General features: G+C 39.8%; 1 protein-coding gene across 1 annotated transcript in view; it reads left to right on the top strand.

Annotated features, from left to right (window-relative positions):
* The window catches only part of zmym2 (zinc finger, MYM-type 2), a 46,918-nt gene that overhangs the window by 15,596 nt on the left and 12,281 nt on the right, over nt 1-19,041 (top strand). The window contains exons 5-20 of the mRNA XM_057852407.1: nt 1,274-1,422; nt 1,490-1,652; nt 1,724-1,936; nt 2,693-2,843; nt 2,905-3,020; nt 5,367-5,489; nt 6,340-6,490; nt 6,575-6,747; nt 6,837-7,002; nt 7,705-7,733; nt 7,812-7,953; nt 8,016-8,137; nt 8,209-8,365; nt 10,407-10,616; nt 10,759-10,823; nt 11,609-11,917. Coding sequence (XP_057708390.1) covers nt 1,274-1,422; nt 1,490-1,652; nt 1,724-1,936; nt 2,693-2,843; nt 2,905-3,020; nt 5,367-5,489; nt 6,340-6,490; nt 6,575-6,747; nt 6,837-7,002; nt 7,705-7,733; nt 7,812-7,953; nt 8,016-8,137; nt 8,209-8,365; nt 10,407-10,616; nt 10,759-10,823; nt 11,609-11,917 — 2,439 coding nt within the window. The remainder of the gene's footprint in view (nt 1-1,273; nt 1,423-1,489; nt 1,653-1,723; nt 1,937-2,692; nt 2,844-2,904; nt 3,021-5,366; nt 5,490-6,339; nt 6,491-6,574; nt 6,748-6,836; nt 7,003-7,704; nt 7,734-7,811; nt 7,954-8,015; nt 8,138-8,208; nt 8,366-10,406; nt 10,617-10,758; nt 10,824-11,608; nt 11,918-19,041) is intronic.

Here is a 19,041-nt window from a genome sequence, read left to right as displayed (position 1 = left end):
AACCACTCTTTCTTGTCTTCGATTTCTGCATCGCGACCCTTGTTATATCACCATGTTTCACCCATAAAATCTCCAAAATTCCAGCTGTGCCCATTCACAGCTGTGTCTTGACACTCGGTGATACATGTTACATGTAGTTTTTGGATCGAAACATAGTATGTACGCAATAATATCTCGTTAAAATCGTGGCGTCTTTAAATCTGCTCTCATGTGCCCTCGCCTCCAGTTAGGGTTTTGCTGTTTAAATTTTTTTTTTTTTTAAATGCCCTCCCGTTCAAAATGTTTCGTCCCCCAGAAAATTGAGATTTTAAGCTTTCCAATGATGTATCACACATGCATATCGGACAATTTTGAAATTTGGCCAAATTGGGGGTCTCAGAGCGGAACTTCAAGTCACCTGAGTGTTTTCCGCCATATATATAATTTTTCAATGTATATTCACCAGTTTTTGAACACCTGTAGGTCAAAAACAACAGTGGTTGATTAAGCATAGATTTGCCTTTGACCGAACCAGGATTTTCATGATGACATCAACATTATTATAATGAACAAAACAAAGACAAGAACAGTTTTGACTTAAAAAAAGTGCCTATATTTTTTCAAATATAATTTGAGCCAATCACAATCAATCAGTCAATATCATTGACGATTTTTTTCCCCTGAACAATGAGCACTGATCTAAAAAAACATAAACCCAACAGCTATTGTGCTTTGTCAGCAGATAAAAAATTTGGTGCAACAGGAGAGGAGACTATTGTCGTCTTGGTCCGTGAAACAACTTTCTTAACCTGGCAATTATTGAACAGCAAGCCTATCAATAACCAAAAGACCTCTCAAGAACTTGTAAACATAACACTGAAATATGCAAACATTTGCTAATTGCCATAGTAAGTTTTATAACTCAGTGAAGGAAAAATACAGCCTCTAGAACAGTAACAAAACTTTGCATACTGGTAAAACAGGAGTGGAAACAAACGCACACATTCCAATCACACACTGTGCCAAAAATATTATTAATGGACCCGATAACATATTGTTATCGGATTTATTGGGATGACGTCATAATTCCTACTATCGGACCGATAATTATCGTGCACCTCAAAAAAAAAAGTAAGTCAATGACAAAAATTGTCGTTGTTTTTTCCCTTTGTGATTTTCAATGCTAAAAAGTAAAAATCAGAGACAAAATACTCTTTTATTGTATTGTTACAGGCATATTTAATATACCATATATTTAATGGTCTGTCTCCTATTTCAATCCCCTTTCATGCAGGTGACCTGCGCAAACTGCAAGAAGCCTCTGAAGAAAGGTCAGACGGCATACCAGCGTAAAGGTTCGACGCACCTCTTCTGCTCAACCACCTGCCTCTCCGCCTTCTCGCACAAACCCCCGCCCAAGAAAAGTTGCACCATGTGTAAAAAGTCAGTTCAGGTCACTACCTTCCAGTGGGTAATTGTAGGTCTTGGCTAACTTTTGCCCATTCTGCAGAGACATCACCAACATGAAGGGCACAATCGTGGCCCAGGTGGATTCCACCGAGTCCTTCCAAGAGTTCTGCAGCACCGGGTGCCTCGGCGCCTACGAGAACAAGCAGAGCGCCCCCAAGTCCAATCTCAAAACCAAATGCACTGTCTGTGGAAAGCTCACAGAGGTCAGTCAGCCTGTCTCGCTACCTATCTAGGTCGAGTAAGGATGTGAGAATGACAGATTTCACTGACGCAGATCCGACACGAGGTGAGCTTCAAGACAGTGACGCACAAGATCTGCAGTGACCTGTGCTTCAATGTCTACCGTCGCGCCAACGGGCTGATCATGAACTGCTGCGAGCAATGTGGCGACTACCTGCCCAACAGGGCTTCGGCCAACCATTTTGTGCTGGTGGATGGCCAACAGAAGCGCTTTTGCTGCCAGAAATGCATCAGGGACTTCAAGCAGGTACTCTGCAAATCAGATCTATTCAACCCATCTTTGTCGTGGGGTACTTGGTAATTAGGGTTTCCATCAGAGGGACATTTTGCTGGCCAATCCATATAAATATCTAACTTATTGGCTGCCATCGACAGCGCTGGACACCTAGAGCAGTCAATACCAGTGAAACAAGGGCTCCAGCAATTTCTCGACAACAAATCGATTATTTTAATCGTCAATGCATTGTTTGAGGCATTGTTGACCTGAATATTTTCCAATGTTTTTTTTAAGCTTCTTCATTGCATTTTTTCCTTTTTTCTGTTCTTTTTATTTCACTTTTATTTGAAAAAATAAGGGCGAGAACATGTAAATATTTTTATTTACTTGTAACTTAGTTTTATAATTTAAAGGAAAAAGTATTCTTTAATTGTTAATTTAATCATTTATTTTTATCTTTTATAAACTTTCATTTTTATACAATAAAAAGGGAGGCGGTAAACATGCTCTTATTTTTTCTTTTTTGGGACTCAATTTAAAAAATAAAGGAAAAAATGGTAAATATACAAATATGTCTGACATAGTTTTTTTTTTTTTTTTGCAAGGAACATGAATTTTCACATGACTTACTCTGTAGCGGAACGATCTGTCACCCGAGCTACCAGTTTGACACCTGTGCTTTTAATGGAATCCGTGGTTCTTCTAAATATTTAGATGCTCCTCAGTGGCAAGGAAACCTCATTCAATGCCAGTCCTCCCATTAATAATATATTGGACTTCTTTTAGGTTCACAGCAAGCTGGCCAGCTGCTTGACGTGCAAGACGCTAATCAAAACAGGGGAGGTGGTTCTAGGCATGGCTGCCGACGGCACCATGGGCTCCTATTGCTCCGCCAACTGCATGAATAAGGCCAAAATGGCCGCCACGACCTTCCACCGTGAGTAAATGCAAACAGCGGTGACAAAAACAGAGGATTTGACACTGTGCACTTTGTTCAGACGCGGAGCCATCTTGTCACTTCTGCAAAAGGAACTCTTTACCCCAGTACCAAGCCACGCTACCTGAGGGGAACGTCATCAATTTCTGCAGCTCACAGTGCGTCAACAAGTTCCAGGTGTGCGGTTGCCATTCATCGTCATGACAAGTAGCATGTTTGCGTGGAGGTTTTTAAGATTTGCCATGGTTGTAAAGGGCTACAGTGGTATGAAAAAGTATCTGAACTGTTTGAAATTTCTCACATTTCTGCCTAAAATGACCAAATGTGATCTGATCTTTGTCAAAATCACACAGATGTAAAAAGTGTCTGCTTTAACTAAAACTATCCAAACATTTATAGGTTTTCGTATTTTATTGAGGATAGCATGCAAACAATGACAGAAGGGGGAAAAATAAGTTGAACCCCCTGCTTAAAGGGTATGACAACACCTGGGGAAATGCTAATATTCCATCATTTATCCATCAACGCATGCCTTTTGAATTCATATCCTGCCACTTCGTGTAATTACACACATCGCAACACCAAGAAAATGATAGAAATTAGGTCGATTGTCAAGCTAAAACGACCCGCCCCCGAGATGCCGGAAATCTAGCATATTGTGTGCGTGACGTCACTATAAGGAAACAACCGGCTAGTGCTTAGTACTGAATGGCGGCGATGATGGCGGACAATTTTGTTTCTAGTTGCAGCAACGAATCCGACGTAACGAACATTCTTCTAATGGTGACGAGGAGAGTTATGAACCTTTCTTTGGTGTTTTGGGTTATCAATTTGAGCCCAAACGAAAGCCAATGCAGCCTAATGAAAGGATCATTGAGGGGAGCAATCACACTGATGAAACACCGGCGGCAACAGAAACACCGAATGGTTTGATTTGCATTTCTTTTTGTGAAGCTGATGGACCGTGACCGCAAAATAATGTATAGAATAATTATCATTTAATGTGCTATCATCGGTTTTCGCTCTGCCAACCAACACAAATATGAATGGGATTAGAGGATTTGTTCTATATATTTTACGAGCGATAATTTATACATGTGTCCAGTCCTATATCCAATGCGTGATATGTTTTTTATTATAACAGAGTACTCACCCTGGCCATTTCCCTCCTTTGCTTTGCCTGGGGTGGTGGGGTGGTCTCATCAGAGCCAGTCATCGTCCTCTTTCTTGTTATCTCTGGACATTTAGGTGGCTGCGCGTGTAGGTGGGCACCACATCTGCTTTCAGCAGCAATTTCTTAGCAAAACCTGATTTCATTTGTCCATAGTTCGTATAGCTTTCAGGTGTAAAATGCGCACCACACAAAACCGTGCCGGAGGCTGGGTCTGCAAAATTAGCCCTCTTAGCACAGACGAACTTTACTCATTGTCTGCGGAGTCCAGCTCTTTTTCTCGCGTTCAGGAACTCATGAGTACTACATTGCGACAAATGGTTATTTGTAAACCACATAGCATGACAGGTTTGAACCATTTTAGTGATTTTTTGATAAAACACGAACGCAACTCTCTCGTCGATAAACAACGATGGCACCTGCCTCGACCTTTTGTTTCCTTGTTATGACGTCTCCGCCCCATTCGGCTGTTTCCGGAATACTTTCGGAAATGTTCGTAATTTTCCATCTATTTTCGATAATTGCTCATGAATGCGATTTATTTTTTTGTTAACTTTATTAATATTTGTTATCTTGCCACATAACGGTTCTATTGATATCTCACAGCCCCTTAGTGTTTTCATACCCTTGAAGGAGACTTAAAGAGCAATTAAAACCAATTTTTACCAAACAATTTAAGTAAGGTGTGTGCCCAATCACTGTTGAGTGGTTTCAAGCTGCACTGCCCACTATAAAACACACACCTGGTAAGAATTGTCTTGATGAGAAGCACTGTCTGATGTGCATCATGGCTCGGTCAAAAGAGCTGTCTGAAGACCTGCGGTCAAGGATTGTTGATTTGTATAAAGCTGGAAAAGGATACAAAACTCCAAACGTCTGAATGTTCATCAATTGACTGAAGTACATCAGTTTGGTAGAGAACAATGGGTCAAAATTAGTCCTGATCGATGTGCCAAACTGATCTGCAGCTACAGGAAGCATCTGGTTGATGTTATTGCTGCCAAAGGGGGGGGGCGGGGGCGGGCACAAAATATTAAATGTGATGGTTCACTTACCACCCTTCTGTCATAGTTTGCATACTATCCTCATTAAAATATGAAAACCTATAAATGTTTGGGTGGTTTTAGTTAAAGTAGACAGTTTTTTCATCTGTGTGATTTTGACAAAGATCAGATCACATTTGATGGTGATTTTATGCAGGAATGTGAGAAATTCCAAAAGGTTCAGATACTTTTTCATCCAACTGTAGGACGAAAAATGTTGCAAATTTTGTCGGGTGGGACATTGATTTTGACATCATTCACTTTTTCAAACCACTGTATATGAATATAATAGATTTGATTTGGTTTCAGAGCACCACCCTCCAGACAGCTACCAACGGGCAGACAACGCTTTCAGCGAACAACACGGTTCAGCTCAAGTGCAACTACTGCAGAGGAGCGTTCAGCGTCAAGCCAGAGACACTCGAGTGGGAGGTCAGATACCAATATTATAGTTTACCACAATCAAAGGGGAAAAAATAGTTATGTACTGTATTTTTTTTTTTAGTAAGGAAAAAATACTCCCAATTTTCCGGCAATTAGGCGTTACGTTTTCCCCGCTTTGAACTCTGCGGCTAATGCCGTAGTCCATCTTATTTATGGATTTTTATAGACTAATGAGCTGCATGTCTTTAGGTGTAAATATCCCATAATACTATGTGGACTCCTGCAGCTTCTATTAAAAATCCCCCTGAGAAAATAATTATAATCCTACGAGTTTAAACATTGTTTTCAGGAAGAAAGTTATAATTTATGAGGTAAAATGGCAAAATCTTTTGATAATATCAGTGACGACAGCAAGTAACAAACTTAAAATAAGAATTTTTAATTGATTTAAAATGTGTTATTCTGAAGAAATCTCAGTTCGTGACACCTTTAAGAGCCTAATTTTTGATTAAAAATGAGTCATGTATATAGCTAAAGAGTTAAAATTTTGAAGGATTTCATAGACTTAAACCTTTTTAAGAATCAAAAAATCATTTATAAAATGTTTTGTTTGTTAAATCTGCATTTTTATATAAACCATCTTTATTGAACCTGGAAAAAACAACACAGTAATCATTAACAGTGTCTTATTTTTTTATAAGGAAAAAAAGGGAATATTACAAGAGCAAAAACTATATTGTGGTAGTTTTTTTTTTTTAAACTTAATTTCCAAGAGAATATTTTTTCTATATGTGCGATTAGTTATACGAGAATACTTGTATAGTTGAATCCCAATCAGTGGAGTTAAACGCGATGTCTACCCATGCACCTGACGCATGTCCATCCATGTGTCCCTCAGGACAAAGTGTACCACTTCTGCAGCAAGGTGTGCTGCGCCGACTACAAAAAGCTGCACTGCATTGTTACCACGTGCGAGTTCTGCCAGGAGGAGAAGACGCTGCACACCACTGGCAACTTTTCAGGCGAGAAAAAGCCCTTCTGCAGTGAAGGTAACGCGGACGCTGACCCGAACTTTTTTTTAAATTTTTTAATTAAATTTTGCTCCCGTTCAAATGCATTTTTTTCTATTGCAGGCTGCAAGCTGCTGTTCAAGCAGGACTTTATCAAGCGTCTGGGCCTCAAGTGCGTCAGCTGCAACCACTGCAGCCAGATGTGCAAGAGAGGTGTCACGCGCCAGCTTGGAGGCATGACGCGTGACTTTTGCGGCGAGAGCTGCGCCAAGAAGTTTCACGACTGGTACCACAAGGTCTCAATATTCATGAACATTTTCAAAAAAAGATCGACTTTCATTCTTCAGGGGAGAATATCTTGGCCTAATGCTTGTGTGTGGACTAGGCGGCACGCTGCGACTGCTGCAAGGTTCAGGGCCAGCTGACGGAGTCGGTCATGTGGCGCTCGGAGGTGAAGCAATTCTGCGACCAGCAGTGTCTGCTCAGGTTTTACTGCCAGCAGAACGAGCCAATCATGGCCACGCAGAAAGGCCCTGAGAACAGCTCTACGGGTACGCCTCAAATTAATGTCGATTATTGTTTAGTCACTGACTTTAGACAATATTGTCCTTTGAAACAGCCATTTTTAGTGGGGTTTGTAACAGTGTCTATCATAAGTAACGTCTAAAAAAGGCACAAGAAGTCTGCTGTTCATTGGTCATTTGCAGTGAATCTTGTCATACACTATAAAATATGTAACCTTCTTATTCGTCATGCTACTTAATCAGTTAGCATGTCAGTCAACTAGTCAGTCAGCCTGGTTGTTTAGCTCAGCTCTCTGTGTGTTCCGATGCCACTGTGGCAGCTGAAGTCCAGTTTACTCAAATGTTTTTCATCCCCAAAACTTGAAAATTCAAGCGCTATTGGTTAACATGAAATATCAAGTTTCGCATGGCTAACATAAGTAGACCCACCAAAAAGTGTCAATATTCCATGCCTGATAAGACTTTAAGTTTTGCTCTTAGAATTTTTGATTATGTGGCCACGGGAGACCATTTAATTGAAGTAATGTGTTAAAAATGTGTTATAATTAAACACAAAAAGGGAAGAAGCCTCGGAAACTAATTTGACTTGGCGACGTGAAACATGGCAGCCATGTCTATCCTGAGTAGACTCACACAAATGTCTGAAAAGGTGCTTGCTGTAAAACTTACAAGAAGTCAGACATTTGATAGGAACCAAACATTTTAATCACACCATTTGTTTCCTTTCAGGCATCGAATCACCCGCTTCTAAAGTTGGGGTGAGTACAATTTTTTGACAGTTTCAAGTTTTAGTCGAGCGATCATTCAACCCTAAACCTCAATTTCCCACTATGCAGCTAGTGAGTCACGGTACGGCGGCGTACCCGGGCGGCGGCCTGATGAGGGATGTGAAAAATAAGGCGGTCTTATGCAAGCCGCTTACCCTCACCAAGGCCACCTACTGCAAGCCACACATGCAGAGCAAACCCATACAGACGGGTAAGTAGTCAGTCCAGCGCTCACACTTGTTGTGAAGATTAAAAACTGAGTTTCCTACGCAGATGTCGACGATGGCGTGAAGCGGGAGTACGTGCCCGTTCCCATCCCCGTGCCAGTCTTCATTCCTGTACCCATGAATATGTACTCACAGCACACGCCCACGCCGCTTTCTTTGCCTTTACCAGTAAGACTGGCATCACTATTTGCGTCTGGGTGTGTGTTCTGTTTAAAATAACCTCCTTGTGCCTCTTTCAGCTCCCAGTCCCCGTTTTCCTGCCCACCACCCTGCAGAACGCAGACCAGCTCGTCCAGACCATCCAAGAGCTTAGAAGCAAGACTCCCTCGGACCCCGACGCTGTCCAGATGAGCTCGCCGTCCCCGACTGAAGCGACTTTAGAGGACCGGAAAGCAGGTCACTCTCGAAAGCTCAAAGAGCGAAAATTCCTTGTACTGTGTGTGTGTGTGTGTGTGTGTGTGTGTGTGTGTGTGTGTGTGTGTGTGTGTGTGTGTGTGTGTGTGTGTGTGTGTGTGTGTGTGTGTGTGTGTGTGTGTGTGTGTGTGTGTGTGCGCGGAAATGGGAGATTAATGTAATAATTGTACATTTTCATTAGGTTTAGTGTTCGTGGATCCAATTTATCATACTAGAATTTTCCAGAATTTTACAGCTGGCTTTTTATTCTGAGACTATGAATCTAACTTGGTGGAATAGTATGTGTTGGCCAGGGTAAGAACATGTTTATATTTTTCAAGTGATTGGTCATGAAATGCTCACAAAATTGCGGAAAATATCAACATGTAATAATGTTCTGATCCAAGATTCTGTATTGGTACCATCGCTCAATATGGCTATTTTTGGACATCGGATTTGGTCAGAAGATCGAATTCAGATGTTTTCAGCACAGTCGTCCTTTCCGGCTGCTGCAAATCAAAACACGATAGAAACATCTGCTTTGTGTGATTACTTCTTTTTAGAAAACAATGATAGTAAAAGACTATCTTGTAATATTTGTGTAAACTGCATTTCTCAATGAGGTACCAGCAGGACTCCCTTTTACACAATAAAATAGGTATACAAAAAAGTAGTCGTATTACTGCTTTGAAATTGAACTATTTGGGTTTTAGATATTATTTTTATAACCTGGTTGTTTGTTGCAATAGTTAATTTTGTAAAACAACATTAAAAGGATTATACCTATTACTAGTTGCTATGCATGTATATTGCATTATATTTTATGTTCTAAAAATTTAGGTATTCGGTCCTGTATCACAATAAAAAACATTACAAGAACAAAAAAGTTTGGATCTGAAGTTAAAAGAAAATCTGTTTTGGGACATCCCTAAAATGATATAAATCAAACACAAATATTTTTTTCCACCACCAGGCGTCACATTCGCCACGGGAACTAACCATTCCCCTGTTTCTGCATACAAATGGGCTCAAACTTGATCTAAAGTGCTAAAAATATGATTCGTTTCCAAGGAAAATCAACAGATTAATAGTACTGTAATTAATTAATGAAATGTATCTTGTGTTCTTTAGACAGTGTTTACGCGGCTCATTAAAAAGCATTAAAAGTCATTAAATGGATTTTGTCAAAATTCACGCCTTAAAAAGCATTACACTAAATGTTTGAGGCATTGAATGGGCCAATATGCATGTTGCCTTCAAAGTGAACGTAGAAGCCTCTGCCTTTGTAGAAGGGCTGGTCACAGTTTAGCACAGCAGTTATGCTTATTGACCATTAGAATTCTCCAAAAACAAAATGCTTGGGATCTGTTATGTGAGCGGCCCATTTGCATTCATGGTGCAAAAATTAAATGAACAATTAATGATTTAAAAATAATGAATTATAAACTAATTACATACCCCATTCACTTTACTGAAGTTGTGTGCCTTTGTTGTTATTTTGAGCCAAAAACACTATGTGAGCTTATTTGATATGGCAGTGCCTTATTTGCACTTGCACTTGGTCCAAAAAACTGATGTTTGCATTATTTTGACTTCAACAATAAATATAGTGGTGCAATATAGGCACTTTTTCCATAATGCAATTGACGTTGTTCTTATTTTTCACAGAATGTTTATTGGAAAACCTTAGAAGTTGTTACATTTATCACTATTAAAGTATCCAGTGAGGCATCGCAATACAATTAGCCATAACATGATAAGTCCATGACCGCATATATAAGCATCTGTTTGATATCTGTATCAGATCTTTGAAGTTGGACAATGTTGGAATATCAGTTATTAGTAAAAAGTCATTATCGGCCAACTCACAGTTTGTGTGTGTGAAACTATCTGCTGTCGGGCATGGGCATTTAATTTAAAGTCACATTGAAAGTGGCATTAAATGAGATTTGCTGACACCTGTAGAAACCCTGTTTAGAGCATGTGTGCACAGATAGATGGTCTCCTTCTAGTAGGATTTATGTGGAAGAACTATCTGTTTCAGACATGAAGCTTGAGGAGACGAGTGAGCATGGAGATGAGGAAATGGTTACCAGCAGCTCAGAGGAGGTGAAGAAGGAAAGAGGAGACTTAAAGAAGGAGGTGAAGAAGGAAGGAGGAGACCTAAAGAAGGATGTGGTAAACGAGGAAGAAGGGGATGTAAAAGAGGAGGAAGAAGGTGGCTGCATGGACCTGGAGGAGGACTTCCCTCTCGGTAATCGTTTGTCACATTCACAAACTGCTAGTGGCGCCAAAGGAAGCTTGTAGTTTCTCATCTTGCACCTTTGGAAAAACTGCTGACTCATTGCCAGTCACAAAATGCTGCGTCATTCTCGATCTGTATTTTACTTCTTCAGCTTCGGCGTCAGTCGCAGGAGAGCGGGAGGAAGAGCCGACGTTGCGACCTCTGCCAAGGACGAGAGTATGCACATTCATGTTTTGTACCTGAAAATCTTTGTTTTTAGTTAGAATTATCTTCAAACATACTGTCATTTGTCATGTAAAATCAGCATTTTTGCAAACAATTTTAGCTAGGGCATTTCAAGTTTATAAATTAGGTTGAGATGAAATCGTCAGCAGAGGGTAGCGATGCCGCATTTCCCACCTTTCTTTTTTCGTGACCTGAATTTAGACCAATTTCCTTCCTTCCCACATTACAATTAGGTCTGCATGATAATGACGATATTACGAAAAACATGAGATGCTTGTTGAATATGATGTTATATTATTGGAATGTACCATGCCACTAAAGAAATATTTTTATCAAATGATTTTTTCTTCATATGGCAAAATAAGCAGGATTCATTTATTCTAATCCATTTTATTGTAATTAAGGCTAAACTGATATCGGACCCAAACATTTCAACATAACCCATTGCCTGCCATTGTCAAAAAATGGCAGTTGATGAGATAACATGTTATTCATATCTCATAAAATTTTCAAATTTCCATGAATTCCCATCATTTTCCTTTTTTTTTTTTTCTCTTCCCAACTCTGTCACAAGGGATGATGTGGCTCAGTGGTAGAGTAGTTGTCCCCCAACCCAGAGGTTGTGGGTTCGATTCTCTGCCCTGATGAACTCGCCTAAGTATCCTTGAGCAAGATATTGAACCCCACATTGCTCCTGGTGCTGCGTCACCAGTAGGTGGATGGCGATGTAGTGTAAAGCGCTAGACAAGTATAACACCATTTACTATTTACCACAGGGGAGCAAGAGATTGGTGGTGGAACGCAGCTTGATGTCTGGCTCATCATATCGTTCGCCGGCCCTAAAAGCACGCTACGGCCTCAATGCGTTCAGACGCTGGCTGAGCTCGGGTAGTAGAGAAGGATCCGCGGCTGAGACCAAAGCGTTGGATGCTGCTCTGGTGAATCCTGTGGAAACCGACGTGCTGAAAATGTGCACCGATGAGCTGAACGAGAAGTTGTGTGGCTTTGTAAAAGAGGTGTGCCGGCCAAATGGGGAGCGATACGCCCCTGACAGCATCTACTACCTCTGCCTCGGGATTCAGAAGGTTGGTGTTCTCTTATTTTCCTTCTAGCAACATATACAGTGCCTTGCAAAAGTATTCGGCCCCCTTGAATCTTGCAACCTTTCGCCACATTTCAGGCTTCAAACATAAAGAAATGAAATTTAATTTTTTTGTCAAGAATCAACAAGTGGGACACAATCGTGAAGTGGAACAACATTTATTGGATAATTTAAACTTTTTTAACAAATAAAAAACTGAAACGTGGGGCGTGCAATATTATTCGGCCCTTTGACTTTCAGTGCAGCAAACTCACTCCAGAAGTTCAGTGAGGATCTCTGAATGATCCAATGTTGTCCTAAATGACCGATGATGATAAATAGAATCCACCTGTGTGTAATCAAGTCTCCGTATAAATGCACCTGCTCGGTGATCGTCTCAGGGTTCTGTTTAAAGTGCAGAGAGCATTATGAAAACCAAGGAACACACCAGGCAGGTCCGAGATACTGTTGTGGAGAAGTTTAAAGCCGGATTTGGATACAAAAAGATTTCCCAAGCTTTAAACATCTCAAGGAGCACTGTGCAAGCCGTCATATAGACCCTACCCACGTGAGGTCACAACTCCGCTCTCCTGAATGGTACCGCCCAATTGTCCGTCAAAACATAGTGTTAACCTGTTACGGCTACGTACATTCCTCCTATTTACGGCGTGTTTTTCTGATCCTTAACATTAATAATCAAAATGGTGAAGGCGTGTGTGGCTGTTGGTTGCACTAACAGAGAAGATGGAAGGAGAGACTTGAAGTTTTACCGTATTCCGAGGGATCCAAAGAGGAGAGCGAAATGGACGGCTGCAATTCGACGTGAAAACTGGGCACCAAAAAATCACCACAGACTATGTAGTAGTCATTTTATATCCGGTAAGATGCATTTAAGATATACTTAGAGGGTTTTGGGCTGACAAATAACCACAATTAAGATCATTGCTAGGCTAATCGCCGACAACATACACGTATGTATGTAGTGAGAGTGCTATCGCTAAACCATATAAACATTAAAAGCCTTAACTCCATTGACAAACGACATGAAATACATTAGACTTGACAGTGGATGTTAGCAATAACAAAAGATTTTGAATTGAAAATTTCGTAACTCACCTTTCCAAGCACTAGGGCTGTCCCAAACGACTAATTTTCTCCCGATTAGTCAGCCGACTATTTTTACGATTAGTCGACTAATCTAATAATTAAAAAAAAAAAATTTAATTTTGTTTTTGTTTACTAATTTAGCAATGAAATTTTTGTTGACGCTTATCAATTCACAAAAAACATATTGGAACACTTAAATTATTTATTAAAGTACAAATAAACACATAAATAATAATAAATCACAAATAAACAATTAGTTCATATGCTGATAGAATTTACTAGTGTAGCATCCCTGATTGAAAAGGTCTCTTAAACTGATGGTTTACAACTTTTATTCCATCCTTGATGTAATCACACCGTAAGAGCTATGGTACACACAAATAAAACAACACAATTAGAAATTAACAAAAACTTTTCACCTTTTTCCTTTTAAACCTTATTTATATATCAATGAATTGCCTTTACCTTAATTTATTACCTTATCATTGACAACTTCTCCCTTGAGTGCAATCACTGTATATACTGTATATATTTATGACCTTTTAACCTTATATAATTTTCTATACCATAAAATAAACCATAACATGAAATAAACCTTTCAGTTAGCATTAAGGACAATACTAATAGCACTTATGGGCCCATTGTCAATGAAACGTTATTATTCAGTAAGGCGACAGCACCCTCTGGTGTACAAAAAATGAAAAAAAAAAAGAAAAAAATTACAAACGGTGACGGCGCTTGAGGTGTTTATTCACGGCCGACGTGCAGCCAGGCTTGGCATTGAACAGACAGGACAGAAGAGTGTACCCTCCGTTGTTTCTTTGAAATAAGTCAATGGTTTGGACACTCTGGTGCGCTTTTTTTGGGTTTGTGCCGCTATCCCCGCTTGCATACAGAGCATACGACATTCTGAACTTTCCACGCATGTATTTTTTTTTTAACCCTTCATTAACCGTCGACGGGATGTTGTGCTCGTCGACGGATTTACGTCATCGATGACGTCGACTAGTCGGGACAGCTCTACCAAGCACAAGATAGTTTCCTGCCGAATTTTCGTGGACGAGGACCTGTTTCACCCAACCAGCAACGAAGTATTTATAAGCCTCCAAGCTCTTTAAGTTTTTCAAATTTTCGTGAGAATAGGCTGATTTTGTGTGGACAAGATAATTGTAAATATCAGCGTAGCAGATGTCAGGCAGACAGGGCGAAGACAGTGGGTCGAAAAACATCGATTTGGGCATCAAATATGGATCTGGCGACTGTATAGAACGAAGCTTTTCCACATAACGCCTTTTATGCAACACATCCAGTGAGTTTACGGCATCAGAAAGCACCGGGTCTTCCATGAAATGCATTTTAAATTCCTCAATCAATTGAAACCAATGCTAATACAGAGACAAAATGACGGACAAGTGGGCGGAATCATACAGCGAGCACGTGGTTTTGTGACGTCGGTGGGTAGGGTCTATTGAAATGGGAGGAGCATCAGACCACTGCAAATCTACCAAGACCCGGCCGTCCTTCCAAACTTTCTTCTCAAACAAGGAGAAAACTGATCAGAGATGCAGCCAAGAGGCCCATGATCACTCTGGATGAACTGCAGAGATCTACAGCTGAGGTGGGAGAGTCTGTCCATAGGACAACAATCAGTCGTACACTGCACAAATCTGGCCTTTATGGAAGAGTGGCAAGAAGAAAGCCATTTCTCAAAGATATCCATAAAAAGTCTTGTTTAAAGTTTGCCACAACCCACCTGGGAGACACACCAAACATGTGGAAGAAGGTGCTCTGGTCAGATGAAACCAAAATTGAACTTTTTGGCCACAATGCAAAACGATATGTTTGGCGTAAAAGCAACACAGCTCATCTCCCTGAACACACCATCCCCACTGTCAAACATGGTGGTGGCAGCATCATGGTTTGGGCCTGCTCCAGCAGGGACAGGGAAGATGGATGCAGCCAAATACAGGAACATTCTGGAAGAAAACCTGTTGGTATCTGCACAAGACCTGAGACTGGGACGGAGATTTATCTTCCAACAGGACAATGATCCAAAACATAAAGCCAAATCTACAATGGAATGGTTCAGAAATAAACGTATCCAGGTGTTAGAATGGCCAAGTCAAAGTCCAGACCTGAATCCAATCGAGAATCTGTGGAAAGAGCTGAAGACTGCTGTTCACAAACACTCTCCATCCAACCTCACTGAGCTCGAGCTGTTTTGCAAGGAAGAATGGGCAAGAATGTCAGTCTCTCGATGTGCAAAACTGATAGAAACATACCCCAAGCGACTTGCAGCTGTAATTGGAGCAAAAGGTGGCGCTACAAAGTATTAACGCAAGGGGGCCGAATAATATTGCACGCCCCACTTTTCAGTTTTTTATTTGTTAAAAAAGTTTAAAATATCCAATACATTTTGTTCCACTTCACGATTGTGTCCCACTTGTTGTTGATTCTTGACAAAAAATTAAAATTTTATATCTTTATGTTTGAAGCCTGAAATGTGGCGAAAGGTTGCAAGGTTCAAGGGGGCCGAATACTTTTGCAAGGCACTGTATGTTTTGGTTGCTTTTATTTGAAGGTGGTTTTATTTGGTTGGTAGGTTGATTATGAGTAGATGCACAAAAAATGTCTCAAACAATGCCAGAAAAGAAGGTTGCTTGGTTTTTCCCCATATTATTTGAAAATCTTTCTTAGAGCATGTCCTTTGAATTTCTTTAGCCCTCGATGAAAGATTGAGGACAACAGAAATGACTGTTTTTTTGTTTTCCTTTGGTTAAAAAGTTTAAATATTAAAAAAATATAAAGACAATATTTACTGTTTTTACATATATTTTTTTTTAAATGAAAAAAGTAAAAGGCAATGCTGTATTTTCCGCACTATAAGGCGCATTGGAATATAAAGCGCACCTTCAATGAATGGCCTATTTTAAAACTTTTCATATATTGGGCGCACTGCATTATAAGGTGCAGAAGTAGTAGTAGTAGTAGTAGTAGTTGTTGGAGTTGCATTATGCATCCACTAGATAGGTCAGCAACCCGCGGCTCTAAAGCCGCATATGGCTCTTTAGCGCTGCCCTAGTGGAAAAAGATGAGGGGAAATATATTTGTTTCAGTATGGTGTCTGTAGTAAGGATGAAACAATACTCGGTTTTATATTGAACTGTTCGATACACCCTCTTTGATTCCATACGCAAAAACATTCGATCCAAATGAAAAGCTCCCAAAATGTATTTTCCGAATTTATTTTTGTTGTCTGTCTCGCTAAAATGTCCGGCGCAGCTTTGCCTTGAAAAAAAAAAACTCTGCCACTAGCACACCCCCTCCTACACTCCTCCCCCAAATTGCATGAAAGGTGGGAGCTGTGGCGCACGAGGATCATTGCTCGTGAGGAAAGACTGATACGTAAGGAGGCGGCTTGTCGACTTCTATGTCGTACAGATCCGTTGTTTGGTAGCATTTTGGGTGAACTGATATGCTATCCGTACTCGTAAATATTAAACATAAACTGCCTATACGGATACGTACAACAAAGTTCGCCTATACATTGTTGCCGACAAAAGACAGGTTAAGACCGTGGGTCACAGAGCGCTAACTCACGTTTACATGATGAACAATGAGTGGCAAATTAAGAGCGATGTACATCAAACTCGTTCTGTTTATGAAAGTCGATTGTCAAATGCTGGTGTTGTGCAGTAATGAGCAGACGTGACTTCTGTGGCGTTTGTTAACTTTTATTAATGCCAGACAACACTTGTGCACACACACACTAGATATCATCAAAGAGCAACCAAGATGTGCACGTTAGATCCCACCAAGTCCCATGCCATTGGCTGCGTGAGCCCAGAGTGATCATGGGACGCGTAGTCAATATACTACATTGATGAATTAAAGACCGCCATGACTGAATGGAAGCGAAGCAGGCCAAATCAATCCATACCTGGGATTATAAATAATGCTGCAAATATTGTTAATTCAGTACGTAACACAGTAGAGCAGGGCGGTAAAACGAAAATTTACCGTTACCGAAATTCTTCACGATGACCGACGTAATTTTGACCATGTCGGTAAATTCGGTAATTTAATAAAAGAAGAAAATATAGTCTTTTCATCCCGCTTTGACTCTGTGTTGTTCGGCTATGTTCATTCCCCTTTAAGAAAGCAGACGGTGTGCTTACGTTTGGAGTCACATGGTTTTCAAGAAAGCCAATCAAACAGAAGCCCAGTAGGCTAACGCTAGCAGCTAACGCTAGCGGCTAACGCTACAAGTAAACGGGATGAAGTCGGGCTTAAGTTAGCTTCGCTAAACTTTCACCCGACATTAAGTAAACTCTTGACGGGTTCCAGATAGGGATGGAAAAACCGAGGCTTTCTGAAACAATGAACCACTTTTAAGACAATTGCCCTAAATTGAATCAGTTTGACACACTGCAAGAGCCCCATCTACTGGATAAACAGTGCACGTTTCTTTTTAAAAGTAAAGTTGACAAATTGCCTCAGCATTACATATCTTCAATAGAATTAAGTGGATGTCGTCTATTTCAACCAGGAGATCGTGTCGTCATTAAGTGTGATTTACACAATTAAAGTTGACCTCTTTGAGCCTGTGTCATTGCTTTTGTCTGTGAAGATGTGTTCAAAGCAGTATTTGTAATACACGACAGTGCTAGTCTTGTAAGTGGCTCGTCCTAGATGACAGGGAGTAACTATGTATTGTTTATTTTTTGTAAAAATTACAGTACAGTAAGCACAGTGCTTGGGAACAGGAATATTATTTATTGCATACTGTAAGGATTTCCAAAATCATAAGATGTAAATAATTGAGCCGAATAAAAGAAAGGTTTGTGAAACATTTTATTTTTTAATTAAGTATAATTTCTGGGGGGCGGGTGGATGTGTCGTATTTGTATCTATTCTAAATATCTAAACGTATGCCACTATCTAGTGTATAACAATGCGGAATGAATTTAATGAAATTCAAGTGATGATATTTTTCAAGTCATACAAGCTGTTATAAATGTTCACACAAGAATTCTTATAGTTTACAAGATTTTTTTTAATACTTAATGTTTAGACTGCATTTGCAATTGTTAAATTGAAAGCTGGTAAATAAATTTAACGAGAAACTGTTAATTTGTATTCCATGCATTGATTCAAATTTTCAAATTATATAACAGTTTGCTTGGGCGAATTTATCGTCATTTATCGTTATCGAGGTAAATCTGCTCAATTTATCGTGATACGTACTTAAGGCCATATCGCCCAGCCCTATAACACAGATGGACTGGGACCACAAATAGGATATTATTCTCATGTGGTAAACATGACTGCTAAGAGTAATAGCAATCAACAGTGTGCCCCGCCTCACTTTACGAACAGTAAAGATTGTTCGCTGCACTTTTATACATAATTTCTTCAGATCAGTTAGAAGTAAGCACATAAATATTATGCACTATAATACATGTTTATATGATGGCATTGTTATTTTTGTTTGTTAGCAAAATTTAAAAAAACATTAAAAAAAAAAAACAAAAAAACACTTGGATTTTTTATTTCAGAGCATTAAATGTATTGAAATCAATTGAAAATCGTGTCCCTCGTATCGAAAATCGTACCGAACCGTGACTTAAATGTATCGTCGCATCCCTATTTTGTTGGAGGACAAACATGACACAAACATTCATCTAATCATTTATATTGTAATGAAAAACAGTCGGCGGCGTACAACAGAGTAGTCACATGGTGCGTCATTTTTCATAGGATGCACTGCAGGGGAAATAAACATTTATTCATGAAGGCTCATTGTGTATTTGTGGACATCTTGGTCATTTTCATTGTAGGCTAATGCATACAGCATGTGTTGCCTTCATTATAAAGCTTTTAATTTTTTGCAGCTCCAGACATTTTTGTTTTTTTAGGTCCAATATGGCTCTTTCAACATTTTGGGCTGCCGACCCCTGTCCTAGATGAAGCTGTGTTAAAGGGAATGTCATGCCATGATTTAACTAATATTGATCCATA

This window comes from Corythoichthys intestinalis, chromosome 12, assembly GCF_030265065.1.
Source record: "Corythoichthys intestinalis isolate RoL2023-P3 chromosome 12, ASM3026506v1, whole genome shotgun sequence".
NCBI classification, from domain to species: domain Eukaryota; kingdom Metazoa; phylum Chordata; class Actinopteri; order Syngnathiformes; family Syngnathidae; genus Corythoichthys; species Corythoichthys intestinalis.
Note: the sequence above shows the minus strand (reverse complement) of the source record. Positions and strands in the feature narration are given on the sequence as shown.